This window comes from Trichosurus vulpecula, chromosome 9, assembly GCF_011100635.1.
Source record: "Trichosurus vulpecula isolate mTriVul1 chromosome 9, mTriVul1.pri, whole genome shotgun sequence".
Taxonomy (NCBI): Eukaryota; Metazoa; Chordata; class Mammalia; order Diprotodontia; family Phalangeridae; genus Trichosurus; species Trichosurus vulpecula.
The window spans coordinates 30,786,234-30,801,267 of NC_050581.1; the positions used below are offsets into that span (position 1 = coordinate 30,786,234).

General features: G+C 36.9%; 1 protein-coding gene across 2 annotated transcripts in view; it reads right to left on the reverse strand.

The window, feature by feature from the left end:
• Positions 1-11,454: 11,454 nt before the first annotated feature.
• Positions 11,455-15,034, reverse strand: part of SYK (spleen associated tyrosine kinase) — a 168,782-nt gene continuing 165,202 nt past the window's right edge. For both annotated transcript variants that reach the window (XM_036739164.1, XM_036739163.1), the window contains one exon: positions 11,455-11,810. In XM_036739164.1, the coding sequence (XP_036595059.1) occupies positions 11,738-11,810 (73 nt within the window). In that variant the 3' untranslated portion in view covers positions 11,455-11,737. The remainder of the gene's footprint in view (positions 11,811-15,034) is intronic.

Here is a 15,034-nt window from a genome sequence, read left to right on the forward strand (position 1 = left end):
CTAGATGTGTGCTTGTTTCTCTTCACCCTCAGCCACAGCAGGGTATCCATCATGTCTGGTCACCTCTGCTAAGCTTCAGTTCCAGAAACAACAGTGGATACTTCAAACTTCCCTCACTCAGCATCTGCTGTTCTTTAGATGAAAATTTGCCATTTAGAAGTGAAGTGAATGAAGTGAAGTGAAATGAAATGAAAATTCCTGAGGTAAAATTTCTTGAGGCCTAGTCTGCTTCCCCTAGGGCTTACTGTTTGTTGATTCAGTCAAGTTGACCTAGGGGTGTTTTCACTTCACTGAGGCCAAACCTCAGTGAGGTCCTCTAAAGATCTCTTAGGAGGATATCTGCTTCACCCCTTTATTTTTGCTGTTCCACATTCATTTTGTGGTGATTTTCTGTCTGTTTGTGGAGGAAATCTGTAGAGACTGGAAATTTCTGACCTATTCCACCATCCTCCCAGAATGCATTCTCCTCACTTTTATGTAAAAGCCGAAGACTACTTTGACAGTTAAGTCTGAGGGCTTATAAGTTTTCGGTGCTTCCAAAGTGGCGTGATCTGGGAAGATTTCTGGTCATTGCCTTCCTGGTCTATACCTGATCCTCACCCTGGTAGGGCCCCTGCTCCCCTGCAACTGTAACCACTCCTTTCTACCTTGAAACTGCCACCTGGGACTGGGTAATGGGGGACCAAGCTGCAAATAGTGCCTGATCCTTTCTCTTTCTGACTAGCTGTTCTATCCCCTGGGCACAATAAGCTCCATGTTACTATCTCTACTGCCACCTCCTCCAAGACCCATAGACAGTGCTGCTTCCACTATGCCATGCTTCTGGCTAACCCCCAACTCCAGGGTCTGTAGATCTTTCTCTCTTTTTGTCCTTCCAAGCTTACATGAGCTGGCAAAAAAAGACTCACATTTATTTATTTATTTATTTTGGCTATTCATCATAGAATTCCTTTTGATTTTTTTGAAAGTTGTATAGGGAAGTGTCATGGGAGAATTTGACAGAAATGCTCACCTCACCCAGTCATCTATCTTGTCTCTGCATGTTTGTTTAATTTTCTTCTGTTTCTATCATATAAGATGTTCACAAAGCAAATAATAATCTGCTTCCATCTATGTTTTGTTGTAGGAATGCTTCAAACACATGTCTTTTACTTTCATTAAGGATTAGACTCTTATTTGCAGGATTTATTATCTTGGGTTTCATCTTGAACTTCTTTACTTTTTTGAACACATTATTCGATTCCTGTCTACAATTTCTGGTAGATGCAGAATAGTTTTGTGTTATAAACATTTTTTGTTCCTTTTTTATTTGAAGGTCTTTCTCCTGGTCATTCACAGAATGTATCATCATTGGAACTGTCAAATCTAATTTTAGTGTTTTACAGCTTAGTTTTTTTCCCCCTGGAGGAGATCTGTGGATTCTTTTCATTGACAGGTTATTTTTTCTATGTTCAGAAGTTCTGGGAAGTTTCTTGCATTATTTCCTGCATTATGGTGTTCAGGCTTTTTGACTTGTCATGTTCTTCTGGGTGACTTTAGTTATCCTTTAGTTATCCCTAAGCATACTGTCTTTAAGAAAAACATGTCTTTTTTTTTAATAGAAGTTGTGTTTCCTTCTAACTGTTGATTTTTGTTTTGATCTTTTTAGATTATCCTTATTTTTTATGTATTTGTATTCCCAATCAGTTTTTCTGTCTTCCGTTTCTTTTGTGAGACTTGTCACACTGGATTCAAGTTTTTCTTTTCCGCCAAATATTTTCGTTTGTTTTGAAAGCTATTCATGATCCTTGTTTCTCCTTTAAACCATTTGGGAACACTGTAGTGCATTTTTTATGTTTTCTTGGGAAACAATAGGTACTCTGCCTTATCAGAGTTTTTCTTTCTTTTTTTTTGGCAATAGTTATTCAGAGATGTTTGGACTAATTTATATGTCCTAGAGACCATCTCTTCTTTTATTTTCCCAGTTGGCTCATCTGTATGTACTTAAGGTTTTAAACTGAGTTTTCTTCCTTCTGAGGTCTTTGGTAATCCCCACATCCCATGCCTTATTTCTGAGCAATTTTGCTCATTTTCTGTCCCTTTCTTCTTTGGTGGCAGATTCCCTTAGAATTGGACCTTAAAGCTGCTTCAGCCTCCTCCTGCGCTGGCAGATTCACTTTTCACTGGCTTCAGTCTCTGCCCCAAATAATTTCCAGTAGATGGAAATCACTTAAGTTGGATGCTAGTCTTCATTTCTTTTTTTAAAATTGCATTTATTTATTTATTCATTCATTCATTTGTTTGTTTGTTTGGAGCCCAGATCTTTTTATTTATTTAATATTTTTAGTTTTCAGCATTGATTTTCACAAGAGTTTGAATTACAAATTTTCTCCCTATTTCTACCCTCCCCCCCACTCCAAAATGGCATATATTCTGGTTGCCCCATTCCCCAGTCAACTCTCCCTTCTGTCACCCCACTCCCTCCCACATTCTCTTTTCCCTTAACTTTCTTGTAGGGCAAGATTGATTTTTATGCCCCATTGCCTGTATATCTTATTTCCTAGTTGCATGCAAAACATTTTTTTTGAACATCTGTTTTTAAAACTTTGAGCTCCAAATTCTCTCCCCTACTCCCTCCCCACCTACCCTCCCTAAGAAGGTAAGCAATTCAACACAGGCCACATGTGTATCATTATGTAAAACCCTTCCACAATACTCATGTTGTGAAAGACTAACTATATTTTGCTCCTTCCTATCCTATCCCCCTTTATTCAGTTTTCTCCCTTGACCCTGTCCCTTTTTGAAAGTGTTTGTTTTTTATTACCTCCTCCCCCATCTGCCCTCCCTTATATTTCCCCCACCCCCTTTTTTATGTCCTTCCTCCTTCTTTCCTGTGGGGTAAGATACCCAATTGAGTGTGTATGTTATTCCCTCCTCAAGTCAAATCCGATGAAAGCAAGATTCACTCATTTCCCCTCACCTGACCCCTCTTCCCTTCCTACAGAACTGCTTTTTCTTGCCACTTTTATGTGAGATAATTTACCCCATTCTATCGCTCCCTTTCTCCCTCTCTCAATATATTCCTCTCTCATTCCTTAATTTGATTTTTTTTTTAGATATCATCCCTTCATATTCAACTCACCTTGTCCTCTCTATCTCTCTCTCTATATATATATATTCCCTTTAACTACCCTAATACTGAGAAAGGTCTCATGAATTATACACATCATCTTTCCATGTAGGAATGTAAACAAAACAGTTCAACTTTAGTAAGTCCTTTATGATTTCTCTTTCTTGTTTACCTTTTCATGCTTCTCTTGATTCTTGTATTTGAAAGTCCAATTTCTACTCAGCTCTGGTCTTTTCATTGAGAAAGTTTGAAAGTCCTCTATTTTATTGAAAATCCATATTTTGCCCTGGAGCATTATACTCAGTTTTGCTGGGTAGGTGATTCTTAGTTTTAATCCTAGTTCCATTGGAGCTCTTTTGCCATTTGGGATAGTCTGTTTTTAAGGTGTTATTTTCTTCAGTATTTTTTGGGGTCTCCTTTAGCAAGTGGTTGACTTACTTTTCATGATTTTCTTGCATCCCTCTCATTTCTCTCCCCAATTTTTCCTCTACTTCTCTAACTTGCTTTTCCAAATCCTTTTTGAGCTCTTCCATGGCCTGAGACCAATTCATGTTTTTCTTGAAGGCTTCTGATGTAGGCTCTTTGACTTTGTTGACTTCTTCTGGCTGTATCCTTTGGTCTTCTTTGTCACCAAAGAAAGATTACAAAGTCTGAGTCTGAATCTGAGTCCGTTTTTGCTGCCTGACCATGTTCTCAGCCCTTGAGCTTGACCCTTGAGCTTTTTGTCAGGGTATGACTGCTTGTAGAGTAAAGAGTACTTTGTTCCAAGCTTGAGGGGATGCACTGTTGTTTTCAGAGCTATTTCTACACAGCAAGCTCTGCCACAGCAGCACTCCTCCTCCCCCAAGAACCATCAACCTGGACGGGACTCAGATCTAAGATGGCTCTGCACTCCTGCTATAATCTGCCACTTAATTCCTCCCACCAGGTGGTCCTGGGGCCAGAAGCCGAACTGCGAATTCCTTTCACTCTGTCTCCGCAGTTTTTCCCACTAACCTTCTCTGTTGTCTTTGGTGTTTGTGGGTTGAGAAGTCTGGTAACTGCCATGGCTCACTGATTCAGGGCCTGTTCTGCCCAGCTCCTGGCCTGGTTGGTCCAAGCGCAGCTCACACTGGGCTCTGCTCTGCTACCAGCTCCCTGCAGTAGACCTTACCCCGTGACCATCCAAGCTGTCCTTGGCTGGAGCCCTGCTTCCCTCTGCTATTTCGTGGGTTCTGCAGTTCTAGAATTTGTTCAGAGCCATTTTTTTTATAGGTTTTTGTAGGGACCTGGGCAGAGAGCTCACGCAAGTCCCTGCTTTCCAGCAGCCATCTTGGCTCTGCCCCTCTGCTAGTCTTCAATTCTTCATCTCCTCTGGCTCTACATTAGCATCCTGCTCTAGTTTCCTGTGTTCCTTAGTTCTGCAGCTGCAGAGTAGTATGTGGGCTTGTGCCCCAGGGAAAGCATGGGTGTGCTTTCCTATGTCCCCACATTCACAGCACTGGTGGGAGGAGAGTTTTATTGCCCCAAAATAGAGGGCTTAGGGTAGATGGAAGAGTACGGTTGTGCTGAACAAAGAGCAGTAGAAGAAATGTCCAACAATTGCGGACCTCTCATTTCTGGGAAGGGGTAGTTTGGGAGAATTTTCTCATATTTCTTCTTGCAATATATAATTTTGCAACATTCACTTTTCATTTGTATGTGTATGTTTGTGTGTGGTATTGTAGTTATTGTGTATGTAATTTTCTTAGTTCTGCTTACTTCACTTTGCATCAGTTCACGTACATCTATCCATATCTCTCTATATTCATCCCATTTTTCATTCCTCACAGAACACCAGTATTCCATTACTTTTATATGCCACATTTTTTTAGCCATTCCCCAATTGGTGGGCACCTTTCTTACCAATCCTTTGCAATAACAAAAAGTGCTGCTATAAATATTTTGGTCTATTTAAGTACTTTCTTCTTACCATTTGCCTCCTTGGGATATAAGCATAGTAGTGGAATCTCCTTCTCAAAGTATGGGTGTTTAATCACTTTGTTTGCATAATTCCAAATTGCTTTACAAAATAGTTTACCAACTTATAGCTCCACCAATGATGCCGATCTTCCCACAACTCCTCCAACATTGACTATTGCCATTTTTTATCATCTTGGCTAATTTACAGGATGAGTTGAGACTTCAGCGTTCCTTTGCTTTCCAATTCCCTTAGTAGTGATTTAAAGCTCTATTTATCTGTTTACCTGTCTATCATCTAAAGGCTTACACATGTGCTCTTTACATGAACTTTTTGGGATTACAGCCTACATTCAGTAGATGGGGATTTGGTTGACTAGGCATTTTACAGTGTATGCTTCTTAAAATTTTGTTCGTTTTTGAGGAAAGAAAGAAAAGATGGGTGTTTGGCAGGGGGTGAGGGTGGTTTCTTGTTTATGGTTTGATGACCTGCAAATAGAGCTCTAAGTGGTCTTGCTTATGAAGATTCTTACCTGGGTTGACAAAGTACCCACTGTGTTTATTGGAAATCCTTTTCCCCCTGTGCACAGTTGCTAAGGAAAGCCTGGTTCTGGGACTCCTGCTTTGTTAAGTATTTTTTGTATTTCTCCCCTGACCAAAAAAAGCATTGTTATTGCTATTATTTTATAAGCTCTCGCAGCTGGGTTGACATAGTGGGCAGCGTTCTGGGGCTGGAGTCAAGAAGATCTGAATTTAAATCCAGCCTTACTTAAATTCATTCACTTACAACTGTGTGACCCTGGGCAAGTTATTAAGACTCTGTTTACTTCAGTTTCTTTATCTGCAGAATAGAGATAATAGCACATATCTCCCAGGATTGTTGTGAGGATCGTATGAGATAATAATTGTAAAGTGCTTAGTATATTGCCTGGCATATCATAGTAAGCACTATATGTAAATGCTAGCTATTATTAATTAGAAAAAGGAAGAAATCTCACAGTGTGACTAATTGTACAGTATATTCTTCCTGCATCATTACTATTCTTATCTTTTTGGCTTACCAGAGGCCAGTGATAAGAGCTTTATTCTATGAAGTTGATTACTTGATGATAGCATCTCCATTTCTTTTCCCGCTGACTAATCTTTGAAATATCTGGCTGCACAATTGTCTCCTTCCTTTATGTGGCAGAGAAATCAAGCCAACTTCTCTCAAATGAAATTGCTTGAATTCATTTTTGCTTCCTATAAAGACTTTGAGGAATTTATACTTATATACTTAGCATTGTCATTCTGTCTGAGAGACAAGGAATGAACAGTCAGAAAACTGGCTTTTTACTTTTTCACTAATTGTTGTACTATTTGATCTTTTTGAAGAAAAAAAGAATTTTTGAATTATATTAAGGAATGTAATGTTTGTAAATCATGGTTTAATGAAATAACCAGGAGACTTGTGCTTAACATTTAAAAAAAAACTCTTTAGAATCTAGAGCAATAGGTAGGATTGTGTATGATTACTTGGATTATTAATGCAAATCAAATGGGCAACAGAGATGGCAAGTGATATAGATGGGATGGGTTGTGTTGGGATGGCTTTTAACCTAAATGTTCATGAATGATCTGGCAAGAGTCAAAGATAGAATTTATATCAAGTCTTCCTGCCTTCAAATCAAGTATTTTAATAGCTACACCATTCTTCCTCTAAAAATATTCTATTATATCTCATAAAATGCTCCTGGCATCATGGATTTAGAACTTGAAGATCATCTAGTGGAATTCCTCATTTTACAGATGAGGAAATTGAGGCCTACGGATGTTAAGTGATTTGCCCAAGATACCAGGCAAAGCCAAGACTTGCAGGTTGTTCCTTTGACCCCAAACTATCGTTACTTCTACTGTACCACAAAGGCCTCTCATAGCCTGGAATAGATTTTTACAAAACCTTTTTTGGTCTTGCTTTATTTGGTGGTGGGGTCAAGAAAAAAGAAGTGAATCACATATTCACAACAATGAAACATCAGGTTGATGCTATCTGGGTCATCCTGTCATACCAAAATTGACTGATTTTCATATGTCCCATCATATGTGTGCTTAGCACTACTGCAGATCTTATGGTAAGAACTTTTGCTATCTAGTCCAAGTTCCTCATTTTACAGTTGAAAAATCTGAGGTCCAAGATGGCGAAGTCATTTCCCCACAATATAAAATGTGGGGGAAAAGAAATTGTTGCAAGAGAAGGGCTAGTCTCACACATGGGCACTGGTATTAAAACCCTATTCCACTTTCCACTGATGCCTACAATACCACTATTTGAATTTGTTTCTTTGTACACTTCTGGCTCCATCTAGAGTTACTCTTTTATAATACATACTATCTGTAGGGGCAGCATGTAGAGTCCTTATGAATGCAACTATGAAACAGGCTTTCTTCCAGGTGACTTGTGATGGCCAATACAATACTAAGTCTAAGAGTTAAAGAAAAAAAAAGCCTGAGAGATTTGCTTTTAATCTATCAATTTTAATCTATCAGTCATGCCTCTGTTTGGTCCATTACTCAAGAGGTTACTTTTATATAAACTATTTAAAGATTTTTTTTCCTGAAACAGGGCTATTTTCCTTCAATAAGCAAGACTGGTTTTATTTGTAATTCTATGTTTTGTGCATTTAAAAACAGTATTTTGAGAAGGGGGTCCAGAAGCTTCACTGCACTGCCAAAGGGGTCGATGATACAAGAAAAATCAGGGACTCCTTCTACAGGGCCAAAGATGAATATTCTGAGAATAAGGTTGCTATTATTTTAAAAGGTATTAAACTTCATTATCGTTTGCCAGGCTGCTGAAATTCTTCGAGGTCCTAGTGAGCTGAACATTGTATACCATAATAGCAACCCTGTGAGATGATCAACTATAATTGACTTAATCTTCTCAGCAATACAAGAATGCAAGGTGATTCCAAAAGATTCATGACAGAAAATGCTATCAACATCCAGAGAAAGAACTATGGAGTCTGAATGTAGATGGGAGCACATTAGTTTCACTTTTGTTTTGTTTTTTATTTTTCGTGGCTTCCCCCTGTTGCTCTGTTTCTTCTTTCATATGACTAACATGGAAATATGTTTACCATGATTGTACATGTATAACCTATATCAGATTGCTTGCCATCTTGGGAAGGAGGAAAGAGAGAGGGAGGGAGAGAGAAAAATTTGGAACTCAAAATATTATATGAAATGAATATTGAAAATTATTGGTAACCCCAATTGCCTTGCCTTCTCCCCTCCCCCCAAAAAAGAAATCCAACTAACAAACAAAATGTTATAGGAAATCACTAAGAGAAATAAACATTTAATACTGGTTTCACCCCATACTAAATTGGCTAACACAGGGCAAAAAAAATCCAACAATGCTGTTTTCAGACAGGAGTTCTTGGTGGTAGAGCCTTCCACTAATCCAACCATTACAGCAGTTTGGAACTTTTCAAGGAAAGTCACTAAAGTATTTGAACCCTTTGACCCAGCTGTCTCTCTTCTACAAGGCACATACAACAAAAGGAGGCCAAAGAGGGACTGAGGTGAGGGAGAGCCCCATTGTTGCTAATGGCACTTTTTGTGGAAGAAACAAGAAATTTGAGTTACTCAGAGAAACTAGGGAAGATTTGCATGAACTCATGTAGAGTGAAGAAAGCAGAATCAAGAGACATGTTTTATGGAAGGAAAAATACTAAAAAAAAAATGTTAGGGTAAATAATATTAACCAGAAGCCTGATGAGACATGTTTTTTCTCTCAGCAGGTTGAGGGGGTTTTCCGGTGTGGAGTAGTGTGTCAACAGTGTGTCAGTTTCACTTGCTTAACTGTTTTTGTTAGGAAGGGGAGTGAGTGGGGGCACAGATATATAAATGCTATTTTAAAAGAAAGCAATAATTTAAAAAAACAGTCCTTTTTCAGATATTTGTAATTTCTCATTATCTAGCTCTATTTTCAAGCCTTCAAAAAGTAGCACAGTAGTCAAGAGTTTACTGGATTTCAGAGTCAGAAAGACCTGGGTTCAGATGCTGCTTTTTATAGAGCTGTGTGACCACAGGCACACCACTTAATACATCATTAAAAGGAAGATCATACCACCAATGATACCTACCTCATGGAATTATTTTAACACCCAAGCAAGTTAATGTGTATTAAAGCACTACAAATTAGAAAAAACGAAAAGAAAATTATTGGAAAAATTGGAAAAAAATGTAATTGGAAAAAAAATAAAATTACTGTTTACTAAAAGAAAAAGAAATTCTTCAACTCCTAGATAACAAATAACAGCTAAAACACGTTCCATCAGGTTTTGAAATGCTATAGAGGAGTTTATATTTGATCCTAGAAGATGTCTGAAAGGATAAGTCCAATTCTCACCTGGGAAAAATCTTTTTAGTTCCCAACTGTTGCAAGTGAGATTCTTTCAGTCTCTGATACAAAGACAAGTGAATATACACAGTGGAAGATAGAGTACCCTGGACCACCTAAATGATAAACTAAAAGGATTTTTCCCCCTCCTAAAAGATGAATTGTGAATATTTGGTTTTAGTTTGATGCCATTTATCTAAAGAAAAAAATTCTGCTCTTTAGGCTGACAGGTAGCCCTATTAATAATTTCTCTGAAAATAATCACAAAGCTCAGTTGTAATTTTTATTAAGAAATCAGTTTCTATAAAATGTCTTTTGAAAAACCACTGGTTTATTTGAATGTGCAGATAATGCAAAATACTGCTTGTTCAGCTTTTTATTGGAGGGGCCAGCAGATCTTTGTGAATCAATTTTTAATTTCTACAGTTCAAAAATACAGAAGTTCTAGAATTATGGTTAATCATGGCCTTATATAAACATAAAGTCACAATCTTAACAACAATAATAACAAAGAATAAACATGAGGGAAAAGCATGGTTAAATTAAAAAAGCATACATGTAATTGAATTTTATATTAGCAAAATAAAACAAAACACAACAATACAGCTTTTAAAAAATTATCACTTAAGTCACATAACTGGGATGATACAACTTCTGAAGCCCTTTTAAGTAACAACCTAAGATGGTTGTTCAGGTAAGTCTATTTTTTCAGCCATTGTAGTCTCTCTTCAGCAAAGTCTAGAAAGCATTTAAATGAGCCTATAAAAAAATTCTCATAAAGGTAGCTTGTCATAGCCTCAGGAAAGGACAGCACAGAAGGTTATCTTTTAGGACCTCAGAGTTTTCTCCCTAAGCTTCTTAACTCAAAACCCCTTTCATTTTAATGATTCTTATTTTGGCCTTTATTTTTCAGCATACCTCCATTCCTAGGGGAAATGGGTCACCTTTGCCCCCTGCCTCTCACCACACTTCAGTCCTAATAGTTGTTTTTTTGTTTTGTTTTTCCTGCACAGAGGCAAAGTTTCTACTATAGAATTGTAAAGTGATCTGACCATCTCATATTTAGAAACCATTGTTAATTTGAACACTCTTAGGCCCCAACATGCATATTGTGGGGGTGGGGGAGTAGCAAGTGATGGGTGGGAGGGGAAGAGAAAGAGACAGTCTAGTCAATTCAGGTCTAGATGCTCTCTTTTGGTTGAGAGGTTAACAGTGAAAGCTAGTAACACATTATGACAACTGAATGAAGGCAGATCAAGTAAGCATGGAATAGTCTTCTGCCAAATCAAAAGAGCAGGAAAATGCTTTATTAGTCTCAAACAGTCATCGGCTATGTCTACTATGCCTTTCCTAAGGTATCCACCCTATAAAATGCTTAATCTTCCCTCTCCAAATATACATTTCACAGTGGCCTATAACAGAAAGATTAGCTAGGAATAAGGTAACAAAAGCAATTCATTTATTAAAAACAAAACACGATTTTCATCTTTTTTTTTCTCATTGCTATATCTCCTATCTCATCTAACAAAGCAAAAGTAAATATAATTCATTTCCATTCAAGTCAACGTATTAATACAATCTTTACTGGTTGTTTGATTCTGCAAATGCATTTTTGCTCTCAGGAAATACTTTATGATAGAAAATTTGAGACCCATCAAAATAATCCTGTATTTAACCGACTGCCTTACTTCCTCTCCTTTCTCCTTTCATTCTATTTCATTCTATTCCTTTTCTATCCCTTTCCATCCTTTTTCATACTGTCCAATTCTTCTTTGATAGCCTACATAGTGAAAATATTTGTTAAAATGCCTCTAGGCCTATTCAGTATTCAAATGTATGCACAGGAGGCAGAGAACTGTTAAAATATAAAAGAAATTTCATTAAAATATATTTTAAAAACTGTCATGAAAACTATATAAAAAAGGAAATCAAATTAATCTAGCACTCCTTTGATCCTACTGTCCTCTTCCATATTCTTTATGTCCTGCCCCCTCTCCCTCTCCCTCTCCCTCTCTTCCCCCTCTCCCTTCCCCTTCAATGTTATTGTGTATCCATATTTGTTTTTTAAAGTATCTATCTTTGGACAAAGCCTGTGCTGAATGTAAGCAAAGGAAACTATAACAACAATTGTGTTACAGACCGTTTTTGTTCTGCAATCTCGTAACACTGAATGGTGGGCTTTGGCATTATCAATAAAATGTAAGTTAAATTCATTTAAGTATATGGAATTTTCTTTCATAGCTTGTCTGAGGCAGGGTTTCTATGATTTTTCCCCAAAGGAAACAAGAGTTGAGATTCTGGATCTGTTAATGAACAACATCATAGTAGTAATTGCGTAGTCGCAATTCAACAGCTGAAAATGCAGGTCTGTTTTCAACGCTGAAATGAAAAGAGAAGTATTATTGTTTAGGAACATACATATGAAAAAAGACACTTTTAGATTGCCTGATACTGCTATACCCTGCCACTTTTTAAAATTATTGGTATGTCCTAATTTTAGGCTGCATTTTATTTTTAAAACAGATAAAATATAACTTGCTGGAATCCAACAAAAACATTAATGGACAGATGAACTATAGAACTAAAGTGAACGAGAATAATAGAACAGTAAAGAACCAACATCAGCCAAAAAAGCTATAAACTTTCAAAGCCTAAAGTTAAGTCTGGTAATTAAATTGGGGAGGGACACAAAGGGAAGGCAGACAAAGTTTTCTAGAGGGGTATTTATGTGTAGTTCTAGTGCCAGTTTTAAAAAATATAAGACAAGTGCTTAATTATGGATTGACTAGCAAACAAAAGGTTTAATTTGGAGAGGAGATAGAATGTGACCCCTTCATACCATTAGAAGGTAACATATATCCATTGCTAGCAAAGAACAGAAAAAGGAAAAAAAAAATCTAAATCCCACTGCAAAAAAAAAAGGCTGATCAGAAGTGATCATGTCTGATTTCAAAAGGATACATGGAAGTTTCATCATAAAAGCTATGCTTTGTCCAAATGTTGGGACTCCTATCTGAAACTTCACCGGATGATATAGAGGGCTAAATAAAATGAAGCCTGTGGTTAGTGTCAATCAGGCGCTAAATTATCCACTTCAATTCCCAGGCCTCACTTTACTTTGAGTGTCAATATCACACCACTAATAAGAAAAACCAATTCAATGCAAAAAAAGTATTAAGTTCTTGTTACATTCAGAGTAGTGTGCTGGGTACAAATGTGAAAACGAAGCAGCCACTGCCTTTAAGGTGTTTACAATCTATTTGGGTGGGAGATACCATATTACACAAATGTGTAATTATAAAAGTAACAGGCTTGGTATATATTTGAAGCATTGTGTTCAGCTCTGAGCTGAACACGTATTAGGAAGGCCACTGAGAAGCTGGAGAACAAAACATTAAAAAAAACGGGTCTCTGTTTAGAAACCATTATGCTAAATTAAGAAATTTATAAACATGAGAAAGAGAAAAAAAAATTGTTTAATCCAGGCAAAGCTTTGGTTTCAGTTTAAAATAAAAATAAGTACTAACAGTTTAGAAAGTAAGATTAATTGCCATAAAGTTTCATGTAGCGAGACTTGTATTAATGAGTCTTGAGGTTGTGTGGTTGGGATTTTTTTCACATCTCTTTATTCTTTAGCTCTTTATTATTTTTTTAGGGTAATTGGTGCTTTGGGAAAACCAATGGGGGGGGGGGTGGTAGTGCTACACCAAAGACTAGGTAGCAACACTACAGGTGGGTCTACCAGCCCTCTGGGTAGTGTAGTGTACTTTAGTCTCAGAAAAGATGGGGGGGGGATCCCTGATGTTGCAAGGGCGTTCAAGCAGAAATGATAATGCGGCAACACACAAGATAAGGTTCCAAAATTAAATATGATATTCCTGTACTAAATATGGCCCACCTGACATCACTTTTAATATAGGAAATGTCCTATCTCTGATACGTTAGGGATGTGTTAGTTGTCTACTTCCCAAGGATTCCAAAGGAATGACTAGACACATTGGATGACAAGTGAAGGACTAAATTATTTTCATGATACTGAAATTTTTTTTATCTACAATTCCACAATCTAAAGTACTATAAAAATTTATTCTAGCTGAGATAAGCATTGTTATAATTTTTTTGAAATGGAGACATTAGCAGCTTAGAAGTATAAAGTAAAATATTACAGGCAGGCTGGAAATTGTATAATCATCTATGCAGGAGAATAAACAATTAGCATGAACTAACAGAGTACACCATAGTATAGACTTTTATCTTTAATTACCTTGATAACTGGCAAAGGGAATAGTCACGAGGCATGTTTTTAGGTAAACGGACAATTTAGCCTTTGCTCTAGAAAGTTATCAGTTTCCCTTAAGTTTCCACACAGGAATATTAGCCTCGATTCTAGGAGAAAAAAACTTCAGGATCCTAATAGCTATATGTTACTGTGTGTCTGTATGCATGTATGTAGGGGTGTGTGTGTGTGTGCGTGTGTGTGTGTGTGTGTGTGTGTTTTAGCAACTAATATCAATTTGCTCAAAGGGTTTATAGGTTTAAAATTATAAACGTATCTCTAGGTCTCCCATGTAGTGCAGCAATGTATACTTGGTTCTAACATTCTACCTCAATTGCTTCATTCATTTTATATATGTTTTTTCTTTCTTTAATAACATTTTATATTTTTTTCAATTACATGTAAAAATAGTTTGCAACATTCATTTTTATAAGATTTTGAGTTCCAAAATTTTCTCCCTCCCTTTCCTCTCCCCTCCCCAAGACATCAAGCAATCTGATATAGGTTATACATGTACTATCATGTTAAACATATTTCCACATTAGTCATGTTATGAAAGAAGAAACAGAATAAAAGGTGAAAAGCATGAGAAACCAAAAAACCATAAAAAGTGAAAATAGTATGCTTTGATCTGCATTGAGAGTCCATAGTTCTTCCTCTGGATGTGGATAGCATTTTTCATGATGAGTCTTTTGCAATTGCCTTGGATCATTGGTATTGCTGAGAAGAACTAAGCCAATCATAGTTGCTGAAAGCACAATGTTGCTGTTATATACAATATTCTAGTAATGCTCACTTCACTCTGCATCAATTCATGTAATTCTTCCCAGGTTTTTCTGAAATCTGCCTGCTCATTATTTCTTACTTAACAATAGTATTCCATTACAGTCATATACTACAACTTGTTCAGCCATTCCCCAATTGATGGGCATTGCCTCAACTTCTAATGCTTTGCCACCATAAAAAGAGCAGCTATGAATATTTTTGTACATGTAGTTCCTTTTCCCCTTTTTGAGATTTCTTCGATATAGACCTAGAAGTGGTATTGCTGGATCAAAGGCTATGCACAATTTTATAGCCCTTTGGCATAGTTCCAAATTGTTTTCCAGAAAGGCTGGATCAGTTCACAACTCCACCAACAGTGTACCAGTGTTCCAATTTTCCCACATCTTCTCCAACATTTATCATTTTTGTCATATTAGTCAATCTGATAGGTGTGAGGTGATACTCAGAGTTATTTTAAATTGCATTTCTCTAATCAATATCTTCACTTACATTGTAAAGTGTCCTTATAATCATATTTAAAGAAAGTATGAACTGAGCTATT